At 47.0% G+C, this 14,229-nt stretch overlaps 1 protein-coding gene across 1 annotated transcript in view; it reads left to right on the plus strand.

The window, feature by feature from the left end:
* Window positions 1-1,562: 1,562 nt before the first annotated feature.
* The window catches only part of UCKL1 (uridine-cytidine kinase 1 like 1), a 62,308-nt gene continuing 49,641 nt past the window's right edge, over window positions 1,563-14,229 (plus strand). The window contains exon 1 of the mRNA XM_033153765.1: window positions 1,563-1,688. Within this exon, the coding sequence (XP_033009656.1) occupies window positions 1,609-1,688 (80 nt within the window). The 5' untranslated portion in view covers window positions 1,563-1,608. The remainder of the gene's footprint in view (window positions 1,689-14,229) is intronic.

Raw genomic sequence — 14,229 nt, forward strand, 5'->3', positions numbered from 1 at the left:
ATCCTTGCTGGGATTTAGCAGCCTGGGAAGATTTTCAGATCCAGGTAAGCAGGTATTTCAATAGGAAACGGGGTCATCCTCTGCTGGCCTTGGGAATGTTTGTGCGCCTGAATGAGAAAGGCAAACAATGGAAGGCAATTTCAAGGAATGCCAGAAAGAGAGGTGGTAGCTGGAAGCAGGACAAAGGCATCACTCTGGAATGGGCTAATCAAACTAAAAGTTTCAGTTTGCTCCGAGATAAGGACTTCTCCAAGGCTGCATCGGTGGTGAAAAATTTAAGGGGGCGGGGAGAGAGAAAACATTATTTAAAGTCAGGGGTGAAGAACAGTTTTCCGTCTGAAATTGTGTAACCTTCATGGAGGTAGGCAGGTGTCATGCCACTGATGGGTGAGGCCCTGGGCATAGCCAGGATTTTTGTTAGGGGGGCAGGCTTTTGTTAGGGGGAGTAGAACCATGGGCGTAGCAAGTATTTGGGGTGTGTGTGTGTGTTGGAGCAGCTTTTTTTTTTTTTTTAAAGGAAATCAAAGCTGTTGCGCTTTCTTGGGAAATCACGGGTAAAAATACCCCGTAAATAGGACATTGAGGCGGGCAGGCTTCTTCTGGAGGGGCAGAACCTCAGATAACGCAGCACTTTCTATGCTTTACAATATTATTTGTGGAACTAGGGAGGGGAGCTGCCGCCTTGCCCCCCCCCCCGCCCCCTTGGCTATGCCCATGTTTAGAGCCTTAGAGCCTCAGATTTGTATTGATTTGTATTTATTTTTTGTGATGGGGGGGGGCACCTCCCTGCCATGGGGACAGCCAGGATTTTTTTGTGGGGGGCAGAACCGACGTGATTGTTCACTTAGTTAAGTATTTCCATTGTTTTACTTGATCTGGGGGGAGGCAGCTCCCCCCCTTGGCTACGGCCATCATGCCCTCTGCCCCCCCTGACTATGCCCATGGGTGAGGTCACGCTTTCCTAGGAGTAAGCCCCACTGACTTATCTTATTTCTGAGAAAATGTACATAGGTGGCTAAGCTCAGCCCTTTCTTAAAATGCAGAACGATAAACTGCTTGACATTGGCATTTAATTAAGCAGAAGTAATGTCAGGCGAGGATGGGCCGACCTGCGCTTTGGAACCAAGAAGCACCCGCGTAGCTCAGTCGGCAGAGCAGCAGACGCTTCGTCTTAGTGTCGTGGGTTCGAATCCCACGTTGGGCAAAAAAAGGCACTTGGACTAGAGATGACCCTCGTGCTGCCTTGCAAATCTCGGCTTCTATTATTCTCTTCTACCCAACTAATTGGTAGAATCTTCTACCCAACTAATTGGTAGAATCTTTCAGTTTCTGTTCTCTCCCTTTGCGTAAAGCTCTGCTTTAAAGACCCTCCCAAAGCGCACCAAACTACAATTCCCGTCATGCACCGGACAGCAAAGCTTCCGGGTGCTTGTAGTCCTCTTGCGCTCCCTCTTGCCTTCGCATCGGGGGAGAGAGGCCCGCCTGGCGAACTACAACTCCCGTGGTGCCGCGCGGCGCGCCTCCGCTTCGCCTCCCCTCTCTCTCTCCCTCTCTCCCTCCCTCTGCCTCTCTCCGCTTCGCGCTCCGAACAGCTGATCGCGAGGCGCAATGGCTGCAGCAACCGCCGCGGATGCGGGGCGCGGGACGGCGGAGAGCGAAGCGGGAGGCAGGGATCTCGGGGGCGACAGGTAAGAGGAGAGACCCCCCTTTCGCAGACGCGCGCCCTTGGGTGGGTGGAGGGGAGGGAGCCTCGGTGGTTCTTCCCGCACGGGGGTTCCCCGGGGACAGGCGCGCTCCGTTGCGCCTGGTTGCGAAGGGAGAGGAGGCAGCGCGTCCGGGGCTAAGCTCGCTGGCAGAGCGCCCGCCTCTTGCGCGGAAGGTCTCGGGTTCAATCCCCAGCATCTCCCGGGATCTGCGGGGAGCGGATCCCATCAGGAGAGCGGCTGCCCGTTGGCGCAGAAAATGCCGAATTAGAGGGACGCCCTGGCAGCGGTGCCCACTTAAATAAAACATCGGAAAGGGGTGGGGGAGGTAAGCCCTGTCCCCCACATAACCGTGGCGCAGGTACACCATTTGAATGCCCTTGCCTATCAACTTGGGGGGGTCAAGTATTTCCTTTGCCCCCTGGCACCTTCCTTTGCGCACCTGAGCACTGCCTCTCTTTGGGTTTCAGCTGTCGGCATGTGGAAGGGCTCAGTGGTCATGGGAGTTGGGAGGTACCACGAGGGTCATCTTGCCCAACACCCCCTCCCCATCCCACAAGGCAGGAATCTGTTTGGGCCAACCTGGGACTCGAACCCACAACTTTGAGGTTTAGAGTTTCATGTTCTAGTGACTGAACTATGTGGGAAGGCTAGGAGCCCGTTGAGGCATACAATGGAGTCGGCGAGTTTGGTCTCTACCATAGGAACCAACTCCTAGCTAGGGGCGATTTGGCCCCCCAATAAAATAAAATGCCCCCAAAGTTGATGGGCATTGCCATTCAAATGATGTGCACATGCCGTGTCATGTGATTGATTACATGGGGTGGGGTTTACCCACCCCCCTCAATGTTTTATTCAAGTTGGTCCCACTGGTGCTTGCCAAGGACAGAGGCTCACACACTCCCTGGGCTGTCTGAGTGACGTGTGCAGGTTCCTCTGGGGTCTCGGCAGAGATATACAAGGTGGGGGCACCAGTCAGGGTGACAACTTGGATAAAATATTTTTTTGGGGGGGGAGGTGGGTAAGCCCCTCCCCACATAATGGATCACAAGCCACATACACCATTTCAATGGCAATGCCCATCAATTTTCTTGGGGGGCCGGCCCCCTGAAATACTTTAGGGGGGGGCCCCCGAAGGGTGTGTGCAGGGAGCTTCTTGAAGGGCCCAGGAAGAAGAGGAATTTAGGCAGGAATTTAGAAGGAGAGATTTAGACAGGCTAGGAGACCTGAATTTCACATAACATGTCGACACTTTTGTTTCTACAAATACCAGTAACTTTTGACACCTTAAGGACTAGCAAATTTTATTAAGGATTAAACTTTTTTGCAGACCGGGGCCCAATTCATCAGATGTAGCATGCTTATTCCATATTAAAATCTGTTTGTCTTTACGGTGCCGAAGATTGTTTTCGCTACAGCAGACTTAACACCCTTTGAATTGTGTTTGCAGGCTTTGAGTGGTTGTGTATCTTTGCCCTCTCATCCGGTGCCGACCTTTGGGATAGGACAAGCAAATAATACTGACCACTGACAAGGTCAAACATTGCTCTTTCTATTGCCACAAACTCTCTTCACACCAGAGCCATAGCTAGGTGATCTTGCGCCCCTGGCAGAAACATCCAGATTGCGCCCCCCCAGCCACGGACAAATTATTCCTTCTTTCCGCCTCTCCTCCAACCTCTACCCCCCACCCATTCAATTCACCCTCTATTTAAAACCATTTCTTAGAATCATAGAATCCTAGAGTTGGAAGAGACCACAAGGACCATCCAGTCCAACCCCCTGCCAAGCAGGAAACACCATCAAAGCATTCCTGACAGATGGCTGTCAAGCCTCTGCTTAAAGACCTCCAAAGAAGGAGACTCCACCACACACCTTGGCAGCAAATTCCACTGTCGGACAGCTCTTACTGTCAGGAAGTTCTTCCTAATGTTTAGGTGGAATCTTCTTTCTTGTAGTTTGAATCCATTGCCCCGTGTCCGCTTCTCTGGAGCAGCAGAAAACAACCTTTCTCCCTCCTCTAGATGACATCCTTTGATATATTTGAACATGGCTATCATATCACCCCTTAACCTTCTCTTCTCCAGGCTAAACATACCCAGCTCCCTAAGCCGTTCCTCATAAGGCATTGTTTCCAGGTCTTTGACCATTTTGGTTGCCCTCTTATGAGGCAATAATCTTATGAGGCAATAATCAATATTTATATTTATGGACATATTTTTAGCCGATTCTGCCCCCCCCCCCCAATCGCCTGTGCACCTGGCGGGAGCCCAACTCGCCACCCCCTAGCTACGGCCCTGCTTCACACCAAAAAGCTCACTTGCAACCTTTATCTGCTGGGGTCACGATCCGCTTTCCAAGCTGCAAGGAGTACAGTAATTCCAAGTGGCAGTGGGTGTTGTTCATTTGGAGGAAGGTCTAGCGAATGCAGTGCTAAACTAGCAGTGTTAGAAATTCGCCAGGCTCATTTTGCGACAGGCATGCGTCCGATTGCGACCACGTGGGGATCTCTGGATGCCAGGTTGGCGACGGACATCTCCATCTGGCTGGACCCTCCAGCTTTCTTTAGCAGGTCAGCAGAAGAGCTTATTTGTTGCGTTCACATCTCAACGTAAAACACGGTTCACCTCCCACCCTCAGTTAATCTCCACAACGACCCTGTGAGGTAGGTTAAGAGGTTGCGACCGACTCCAAGGTCACCCAGTGAAACTTCATGACCGAGTGGGGATTTGAACCCTGATCTCCCGGGTCCTAGTCTGACACTCTAACCTCTACACCACACTGCCTTCCTGGAGTTATTCTGCTGTGGGTCCGCTCTATAAATCAAGCAAGTTAATCAATACAGGGGAAAGCCAAATGTCACTTAGAGAAGGATCTGAAATACTTTCCTTGAAGCTTGAATTTGTTTTCTTTTGGATGATTTTATTTGATGTTTGTTTTCATGCGTTGTAAACTGCTTTGAGACTTTCCCCCTTTAAAATATAAAGTGGTATAAAAATGGAATTAATAATAATAATAATAATAATAATAATAATTGTAAATTTCACCACGAAAAGTTGCCTAGACATTGCATTTTGGCGTCTGTAACCTAGGTTTAAGGTGCGATTTGGCGATTACCGGTAGTTTATATATCTGAATTCCTAACACTGTCAGCTAGGCTGGGCTTTCTCTTTGTTCTGGTGCTAGAGGTCTGGAATTTAATCCACTGTGGGGATTAGCCCTCTGAGAAGCATGGGCAGTTTTAACCTGTTGCTGACTTGCACACCCGCCTGTTTCCGAAAACACCTGTGATGTCCTGAATATCACACACAGGGCTCTGGAGCTGCACATTCTGGCCAATAAGCCAAAGGCAAGTGTGTGTCCCGCCCCCGCCCCCCAATACCCAAAGTTTAGAAGCCTCCAGCACGATGTCAGTGCCCTGGGAGTTTCTCCGTCCCTCTATACATACATACATACATACAAAGATATATCTGAATGACAAAAAACAGACAACACACACAAAGAGAAAGGCAGAACAACTAAGTTCAACGAGAGGAGCTTTGGATAACGAAGTCAAAAGAAAAAGAATTATGAGCTACAAATGGGGAATAAAACACAACTTGCATGGTGCAATGAAAGAGATAGGCAATCCCCATCCTTTTCTATTTACAGATGCCACCAAATAGTAGTAATAATAATAATAATAATAATAATAATAATAATATATTTATACCCCGCCCACCTGGCTGGGTTTCCCCAGCCACTCTGGGCAGCTTCCAACAGAACATTAAAATACAATAGTCTATTAAACATTATTAAACATTATTACTAAACATAGGCGTGCCTGGCGTGCTCTGGTCCATGGGGTCACGAAGAGTCGGACACGACTGAACGACTGAACAACAACAACAACAAAATTAAACATTAAAAACTTCCCTAAACAGGGCTGCCTTCAGATGTCTTCTAAAAGTCTGGTAGTTGTTTTTCTCTTTGACATCTGGTGGGAGGGCGTTCCACAGGGCGGGTGCCATTACCGAGAAGGCCCTCTGCCTGGTTCCCTGTAGCTTTGCTTCTCGCAGTGAGGGAATCACCAGAAGGCCCTCGGTATACAGGACCGAGGCCGTTTAGGGCTTTAAAGGTCAGCACAAACACTTCGAATTGTGCCCGGAAACGTAATCATATTTCTAAGGGATTTGCCATCCATGTGACTGTGCTGTGCTATATTTAATAAATAACCCCCAAACAGAGATGAAACGAGAAGGCTCAACATCACCCCTAGTCGCAGAAAAATGACATGCCATTTCCACCTGGAAATAACACGCAACACATAACTTTCTTGCGCAGCTTAGGGGCCGCCACAGAGAAGGCCCTCTCCCAAGCCACCAACCACCAGAGGAACTAGTAAGATGGTCCCCTCTGCCAATCTCTGTATCGGAGTTCTTGCAATATTTTGAACAGCAGCACAGGTGTGTGGAGGGCAGGGGAAGAGCAGCAACTGGCTAAAATGTCAATGCTTTCCAGAAGCTAATGCTAAACCATTGACTAACTTCTACTGCAGAAGAAGAGAAGGATGTGTTGTACGGGAAAGGAATCCAGTTTCTCGAGAACAGCATTTAAATAGAAGGGGAAAAAAACCGAAAGCTTATCTCTGATGGTTTTCGTGTCAATACACTTTCAGGCTTCACTCCAAATCCTGACATGTCCACTATCTGGGGAGAAAAAAACACATTTTTCTAAGCAACAATAGCCTGCAATTTGAATGGGGGGGGCGGGGGGCGGAGAGCAACATCCTTGAAAACAGAAGCATTTCCTTGAGGGATAATTTCTGAATTCCATGCAGTTCAGTTAAAAATAGCCCATTGATAGATTGGGTGGAGCTCCACTTAGCCTCCAAGTTCCCAGTCCATGTGAAACGCCTCTCTGAAGCAAGCCATGCTGCTAGAACAGATGGGGGTTCTGCTGGAGCCCAGCCACCCATGAATCCCCTCTGGTTTAGCAGGCGTTGTGCAGGAGATCTTCCTCCCGGCGGATTGCCCCGGAAAGTTCCTTTTAAGAAGTTTCAGTTCTTGCAGTTCTGCTCCAAGGAGAGCTTCCTTGACTCTCCCCTCTTCCATTCACTATCTGCAGGCAAGTTCAACTCCCAAGAGACTGCGATCTACTCCCAGTATAAAAAAAACCTAACTGGCCGTGATCCACCCATTGTCATTGGAGGGAGGAGGAGTGTGCATGGGGTGGGTGGATTGCCCAGCATTGTCAAGTCCAGAGTTCTTCAGTTTTTATTTGTTAACTTTTGGTAAACTTTATTTAATCCAGTTACAGGTAGGTAGCTGTGTTGGTCTGCCATAGTCGAAACAAAATAAAAAAATTCCTTCCAGTAACACCTTAAAGGTAAAGGGACCCCTGACCATTAGGTCCAGTCGTGTCCGACTCTGGGGTTGCAGCGCTCATCTCGCTTTACTGGATGAGGGAGCCGGCGTACAGCTTCTGGGTCACGTGGCCAGCATGACTAAGCCGCTTCTGGCGAACCAGAGCAGCGCACAGAAACGCCGTTTACCTTCCCGCCAGAGCGGTACCTATTTATCTGCTTGCACTTTGACGTGCTTTCGAACTGCTAGGTTGGCAGACGCAGGGACCGAGCAACGGGAGCTCACCCCATCGCGGGGATTTGAACCGCCGACCTTCTGATCAGCAAGCCCTAGGCTCTGTGGTTTAACCCACAGTGCCACCCGCGTAGCACCTTAGAGACCAACTAAGTTTGTTCTTGGTATGAGCTTTTGTGTGCATGCACTCTTCTTCAGATACCATCTGAAGAAGTATCTGAAGAAGTGTGCATGAAGGTATCTGAAGAAGTGTGTATGCACATGAAAGCTCATACCAAGAACAAACTTAGTTGGTCTCTAAGCTGCTACTGGAAGGAATTTTTTATTTAATCCATCAGTCGCTGAACTGGGTTCCACATATTCACAAAAACCAAAAAAAAGCCGCAAAAACAAAAAAGCAAAATAAATAGCAATTTTTTTATTTAATCCCATGATCGATAGGGGTCCCGTGATCTACCAGGATCAGCTGGGGATCTATCGGTAGATTGCGATCTACTGGTTGGACATGCCTGCACTATTGAAATTCAGATTGTAGGCCCTTGGGACTAGGAGGGTTGCATTTTGGTCTTACTGACTTGAGTGTGACATATGCACTGATGGTGCTGTGCGCTGAATGACAGTGCTGTCTGCTCTAAAGGCAGTGAAGGCCCGTGTCCAATGCTTGCCCTACTCCAGGTAGGCCCATTGTAGGTAATGGACATGGTTACCTTACCCCCGGGACTGCAATCTTAGGCTTGGATTCAGCTACGTACCCTACCCTGGAAGTAAGACCCATTCATTGCCTGCCATATGGACCTACTGAGAAAGCATGCCTCACTTTTTGCTGTATCTCCTGAAGCCGAGTCTCTATGATTGCAAGAATCACTTTGGGAACAAGTGTTCCTGGATGTTGTTTCTCTTACTAAAGCACGCCATCGCATTTCACTGCTGCTGGCTTATTTTGAATACTTGCTTTTTGGCAACGGGAACAGAGACGCTGGCAGGCCTCTGGACAGATCCTGTAAACAGATCAGTTTTATTTGGCCCTTCACAACTTTTCCAACTGCGTTTGCTCGAAAAGGGGGGAGGATATTTCCAAGTCGTAAACGGGAGGCAGCCGCTATGAAATATTGTTCTCTCGGTGTTTGAATGTGGTGGCCCATCTATAGCTACATGCATGGAGATCTCGCATGTAAAGCTACCACTGGATGGCACCAGCTTCGTATGGATTGCAGAACCTACGAAGTGGTCAGTTTGTGGGGTCAAATGGCTTTCTCCTGGCCTCTAGAGCACTGTCTGGAGAAGGCCGTGATGCCCAAGAAAATATAAGTTGACAATCCCTGAAACAGAGACCTAGTTCTCACTGAAATAGTAAACCAGTGTCCAGGCAGCACCACTTCATATTGCCAGTAGGGTTTGCATTACTGGCCATACGCCATTTCCCCACCTCATAGAAAGCTAGCATGTCAGCCCATCTCCTGGACATGCTAAGTTTCTTTTTACAGGGAATTGTATTTTATTTTATTTTTTTCTAGGAAGGAGAATTTAGTCATGTGAGATGTGAGACTCTATGTGCATTCTGAAGTGCGTTGCAGCCCAGATATATCTGTCTAAAAGCAAGAGATTCTCTTAATCTCAGTGGCGCGGGTTCAAGCCCCACATTGGGTGAACGATTCCTGCATTGCCTGAGCCCAGGGGGCTGGGCTAGATGACCCTCGCGGACCCTTTCCAACTCTGTGACTTAAGCTCCAAGCCGCAGCTTGACTCCCTCCATGAGAACCAGAGCATTCGCTGAGATTAATGTGCCGTTCAGCAAGACAGCGTCTTTCCCACCCACTCTTCTTTGGACGGTGCTGCTTTCAATATAAACTATTAGCCTAGGCAAACACTCCCTGCTTATCTTTTGCGGTTGGTGCCAAGCTGCCGTGAGTCTGCATTTTTGCGTGTGGCAAGCGAGGATCCCAGTTGCTTCACCGTGTGCTTACTGGAGACAGGGCGGCTTGTGTTCCTTATTTTGTTTCTGTGAAGAAGGTGCCTGCGTGCTCTTGCGCCACTAGGGGGAGATGTAAATCCTGCAGCTCGACTGGAGAGAGGGCCACGATTCATCAACTCTCACTGGGGGGGAATATACAGGTGAAACTCGAAAAATTAGAGTATCGTGGAAAGGTTCATTTCTTTCAGTAATTCAACTTAAAAGGTGAAACTAATATATGAGATAGACTCATGACATGCAAAGTGAGATATGTCAAGCCTTTCTTTGTTATAATTGTGATGATTATGGCATACAGCTGGTGAGAACCCCAAATTAACAATTTCAACTTTGGGGTTTTCATCAGCTGTATGCCATAATCATCACAATTATAACAAGCAAAGGCTTGACATATCTCACTTTGCATGTCATTTATCTCATATATTAAACTCCAGTAGCTAATGAAAACAATTGCTTACATAAATGGACCTTTCCACGATATTCTAATTTTTCGAGTTTCACCTGTGCAGTGGTACGTTGCTTCTCAAACTTAATCCGTTCTGGAAGTCCATTCCAAAACCAAAGCGTTCCAAATCCAAGGTGCGCTTTCCCATAGAAAGTGATGCAAAATGGATTAATCCATTCCAGACTTTAAAAAAACCCCTAAAACAGCAATTTAACATGATTTTTACTATCTTATGAAACCATTGATCCATAAAATGAAAGCAATAAACAATGTAAAAGGTAAAGGGACCCCTGACCATTAGGTCCAGTTGCGGACAACTCTGGGGTTGCGGCGCTCATCTCGCGTTACTAGCCGAGGGAGCCGGCGTTTGTCCACAGACAGCTTCCGGGTCATGTGGCCAGAGCAGCGCACGGAAACACTGTTTACTTTCCCGCCAGAGTGGTACCTATTTATCTACTTGCACTTTGATGTGCTTTCGAACTGCTAGGTGGGCAGGAGCAGGGACCGAGCAACGGGAGCTCACCCCGTCACGGGGATTCGAACCGCCGACCTTCTGATCAGCAAGCCCTAGGCTCTGTGGTTTAGACCACAGCGCCACCTGTGTCCCATTAATAAACAATGTACTGTACTGTAAAATAAATAAAACAGTATTGTAGATTATTAAAAAAAATTTAAAAATTCTTACCTGCACTGATGATAGTCATTGTTTGGGTGGGGGGCTCTTATCCATTTCCACAGTCACGCAATCAGTCAATCAATCAATCAATCAGTAGCTGAACTGGGATCCACACAGTCACAAAAACAAATTAACTGAAAAAGCATCAAAACAAAAAAATGCAAAATAAATAGCAAAAACAAAAGGTAAACGGCGGGAAGGTAAACGGCGTTTCCGTGTGCTGCTCTGGTTTTGCCAGAAGCGGCTTTGTCATGCTGGTCACATGGCCCGGGAAAGCTGTCTGCGGACAAACGGCGGCTCCCTCGGTCAGTAAAGCAAGATGAGCGCACAACCCCAGAGTCGTCCGCGACTGGACTTAACAGTCTGGGGTCCTTTACCTTTTTTATATATCACTTTGTCAAAATAATAACATTCCCTCAATGGTTTATGGAAAAGATGTAATGTATCACAGTATAGAGAAAAACCCCAGTAGTTTTAAAGACAAATGTGCACCATAAAAAATGCACATGTCTCAGTAGGCTTCCCTAAACAAAAGCACCTTTTATCTGGTGCTGAAAACAGTACAAAAGAGGTTAATATTAATAGGCTGGGAGTTCCAGAAAACAGGGGATGCCAATATTGATTTCTTGCAAGTGCGTTACAAACCAAGTGGTTGAGTATTGAGTGCTTTTCAAATGGATCTGGAGGCAGAGGAATTGAGTGTGGGTTTGGTTGTTGTTGTTTTGTATCTTGTTGTTTGGCAAAAACTTTCAAGGCCGCTGAAAGTCGCAATCCAAGGGTGTGAACATTAAACTCTCAGCCCACAAAACAGCAGGAGCGAAAGCAGGCATGCATGAATCCATAATGAAACCGAATGCCCTTGATTTCATGGAATGCTCTTTCTTCTGTGATATGGTACCCTCTCTGTGCAGGGCGTTGGGGGGAGTTCAGTGTGTTGAGACTGCCTATATTATTAGAAAGGCAGTTCTGGACGTCAGAAGAGCTATCCTGCTGGATCTAGCCAGTGGACAAACCAGCTGCCTCTGGAAAGCCTGCAAGAAGGACCTGAGAAAAACAAGAGCATTCTCTCCACTTGCAATCCCTATCAACTTGAATTCAGAGTGGCATCTTTGGCGTTTCATCTGCTCCTATTGTTTCATTAATTGGATTGCAGCAACCTTTTATGTTTTGAGGATTCGGCATGCAACCTGCCCTGCAAAACACTGATGCAATGAACTGCACATCTTGGCTGAGTAAAAGTAAAAGCAGCCTGGGAATTTCGACTGTCCTGTTTCAGGCAGTAGTAAATGTCTCCTCATGAGGAGGAGCGATTGCCTCTGGCTTTAAAAGAGGCTGCTGCATGACTGCTCCTAAAGAACACAACTTTGGATGAAACGGGGGCGAATATTTATTGCCCAGGTGCCAACATTCCTTTTGAGTACAAGGCGATCAAGAAAGAAGTTGCAGCACAATGATGGAGACACGCTAGGAAGGTACAGATTATCTTGACTCATTTCTGTCTGGTTTCAGTACGGAACTGGCCTTGGCATCCCTGACAAGAGAACCTGTATCAGCATTTACTTGCATTTAGCACAGACGCACCAGAAATTTGCAACACTGCTCCTAAGGAAGTCAGCCAGTCGCCCACAGCCCTGATATTTCATTTTCAGCTGAAAATGTACTTCTTTGGCCGAGCGTTATTAAAGAATTGATACGATTCAGCTCGGTTGGCAGAGCACGAGGCTCTTCATCTCTGGGTTGTGGGTCCGAGCCCCATGCTGGATTCTATGACTCTATGTAGTGTTGCTTGCTTGCTCTGTGTTTAATAGTTTTGTGATGTTTGAGCGATTTCCTTTTACGTAGACCTGATACTTTTATGAGCTGCCTGTTTATAAATATTAATATTGGTAGCAATTTTTTTTAGCAGTGTAGAATAACATTGTCTTCACCAGGCAGAGGGCCTTCTTGGTAGTGGCGCCTGCCCTGTGGAATGTCCTCCCATCAGATGTCAAGAAAATTAACAACTATCTGACTTTTAGAAGAAATCTGAAGTCAGCCCCGTTTAGGGAAGTTTTTAATGTTTGATGTTTTGTCGTGTTTTTAATATTCTGTTGGGAGCCACCCAGAGTGGCTGTGAAGGCCTGGCCAGATGGGTGGGGTATAAGTAATAAATTATTTTTTTAATTGTTATTATTATTATTATTCTCAAGAGGCAGCGTAGTAAGTGTCTCTTGTGAGTGTATTGTACACAATCCAGGTGCCACCAGTGAAAAGGCCCTGTCTCCTCACCTCCTATAAAGGACTGTGGAATGGAAGGTGACTTCTGGGTCCTGGCAGAAGTCACTGTGGCCACCTTGTCTTGTCATTCATATTGTAATCCTCCTGAGGCGGGGACCTTCTTAGCTCATACCAGCCAGTTATGTTAGTGGTATATGCTACAGTAGTAATAATGTTTAAAAACAATAGATGATGTGCCTTGTGGGACACCTTTGGGAGAAGAAAGGGCTAAGAAGTAAACCCTACGCAAATCAGGAGTGGAGTCCCTAAGATGGTTGTTTTCTGCTGCTCCAGAGAAGCGGACACGGGGCAATGGATTCAAACTACAAGAAAGAAGATTCCACCTAAACATTAGGAAGAACTTCCTGACAGTAAGAGCTGTTCGACAGTGGAATTTGCTGCCAAGGAGTGTGGTGGAGTCTCCTTCTTTGGAGGTCTTTAAGCGGAGGCTTGACAGCCATCTGTCAGGAATGCTTTGATGGTGTTTCCTGCTTGGCAGGGGGTTGGACTGGATGGCTCTTGTGGTCTCTTCCAACTCTATGATTCTATGATTCTAGATGGTATCTTGAATGCCTCCTTCCGGCAGCTCCTGAGAGCCAGTGTGGTGTAGTGGTTAACAGCGGTAGACTCGTAATCTGGTGAACCAGGTTCGTTCTCCGCTCCTCCACATGCAGCTGCTGAGTGACCTTGGGCTAGTCACACTTCTTTGAAGTCTCTCAGCCCCACTCACCTCACAGAGTGTTTGTTGTGGGGGAGGAAGGGAAAGGAGAATGTGAGCCGCTTTGAGACTCCTTCGGGTAGTGATAAAGCGGGATATCAAATCCAAAACTTTTCTTCCTCTCCCTCTTCTTCTTCTTCTCCTGCAGCCAAGCTGGTGCCAAACATATTGCTTTCCTTTCCTTGGGACCACATCAGTGAGACCAAGAGAAAGGATCTTGTTGCCTGGACAGCCCAGGACTTCCAGATACACTGCCCAGGCTTGCGCCCTAGGGAAGTCACTTCAGTGCTACAAAAAAAGCAAAATCAAAAATCAAAAATCTGAATTACATTAAATAACATAGTCACTTTATAGCCACAGTGTACAGCCCTTCCCTAGAGTTCTGGGTTGATTTAGCAAAAGATGTGTCAATATGTGTTAATATTCCCCCCCCCCCAAACTTGGTGTTTCTTGCATAGCTCCTCATCTTTGTAGCTCATCACGGGTGTGAATTGCACAATGGTGTACTTCTCCATATTAGTTGGCCTGGTCATGTGAGGTTGGTCAATCACTAGACTGACCAAATGACATCAAATATTTGAGCAGTGGAAGAAAGGCTCCCAAACTTTTTTAGGCATTGCTGCCTTGGTTCCATAAACTCACCCCCTGCCCAGCCCTGCCCATCAAAGGCATTATTCAGAATAGCAGTTTGCATGAGCCACCAAGGAACATGATGCAGTAAAGTTCAAAACAGTAGCAGTTAGTAATTAATTAGTTAAGTAGGTAAGTGAGTAAGTAAAATTTTATTTATACCCCACCCTCCCCGGGCTCAGGGCAGCTAACATCAAATGTCAAATACATTAAAACACAATCAAACAATTGATTAAAATACAGCTTAAAAATT

The sequence above is a fragment of the Lacerta agilis genome, chromosome 6 (assembly GCF_009819535.1).
Source record: "Lacerta agilis isolate rLacAgi1 chromosome 6, rLacAgi1.pri, whole genome shotgun sequence".
Classification (NCBI taxonomy): Eukaryota; Metazoa; Chordata; class Lepidosauria; order Squamata; family Lacertidae; genus Lacerta; species Lacerta agilis.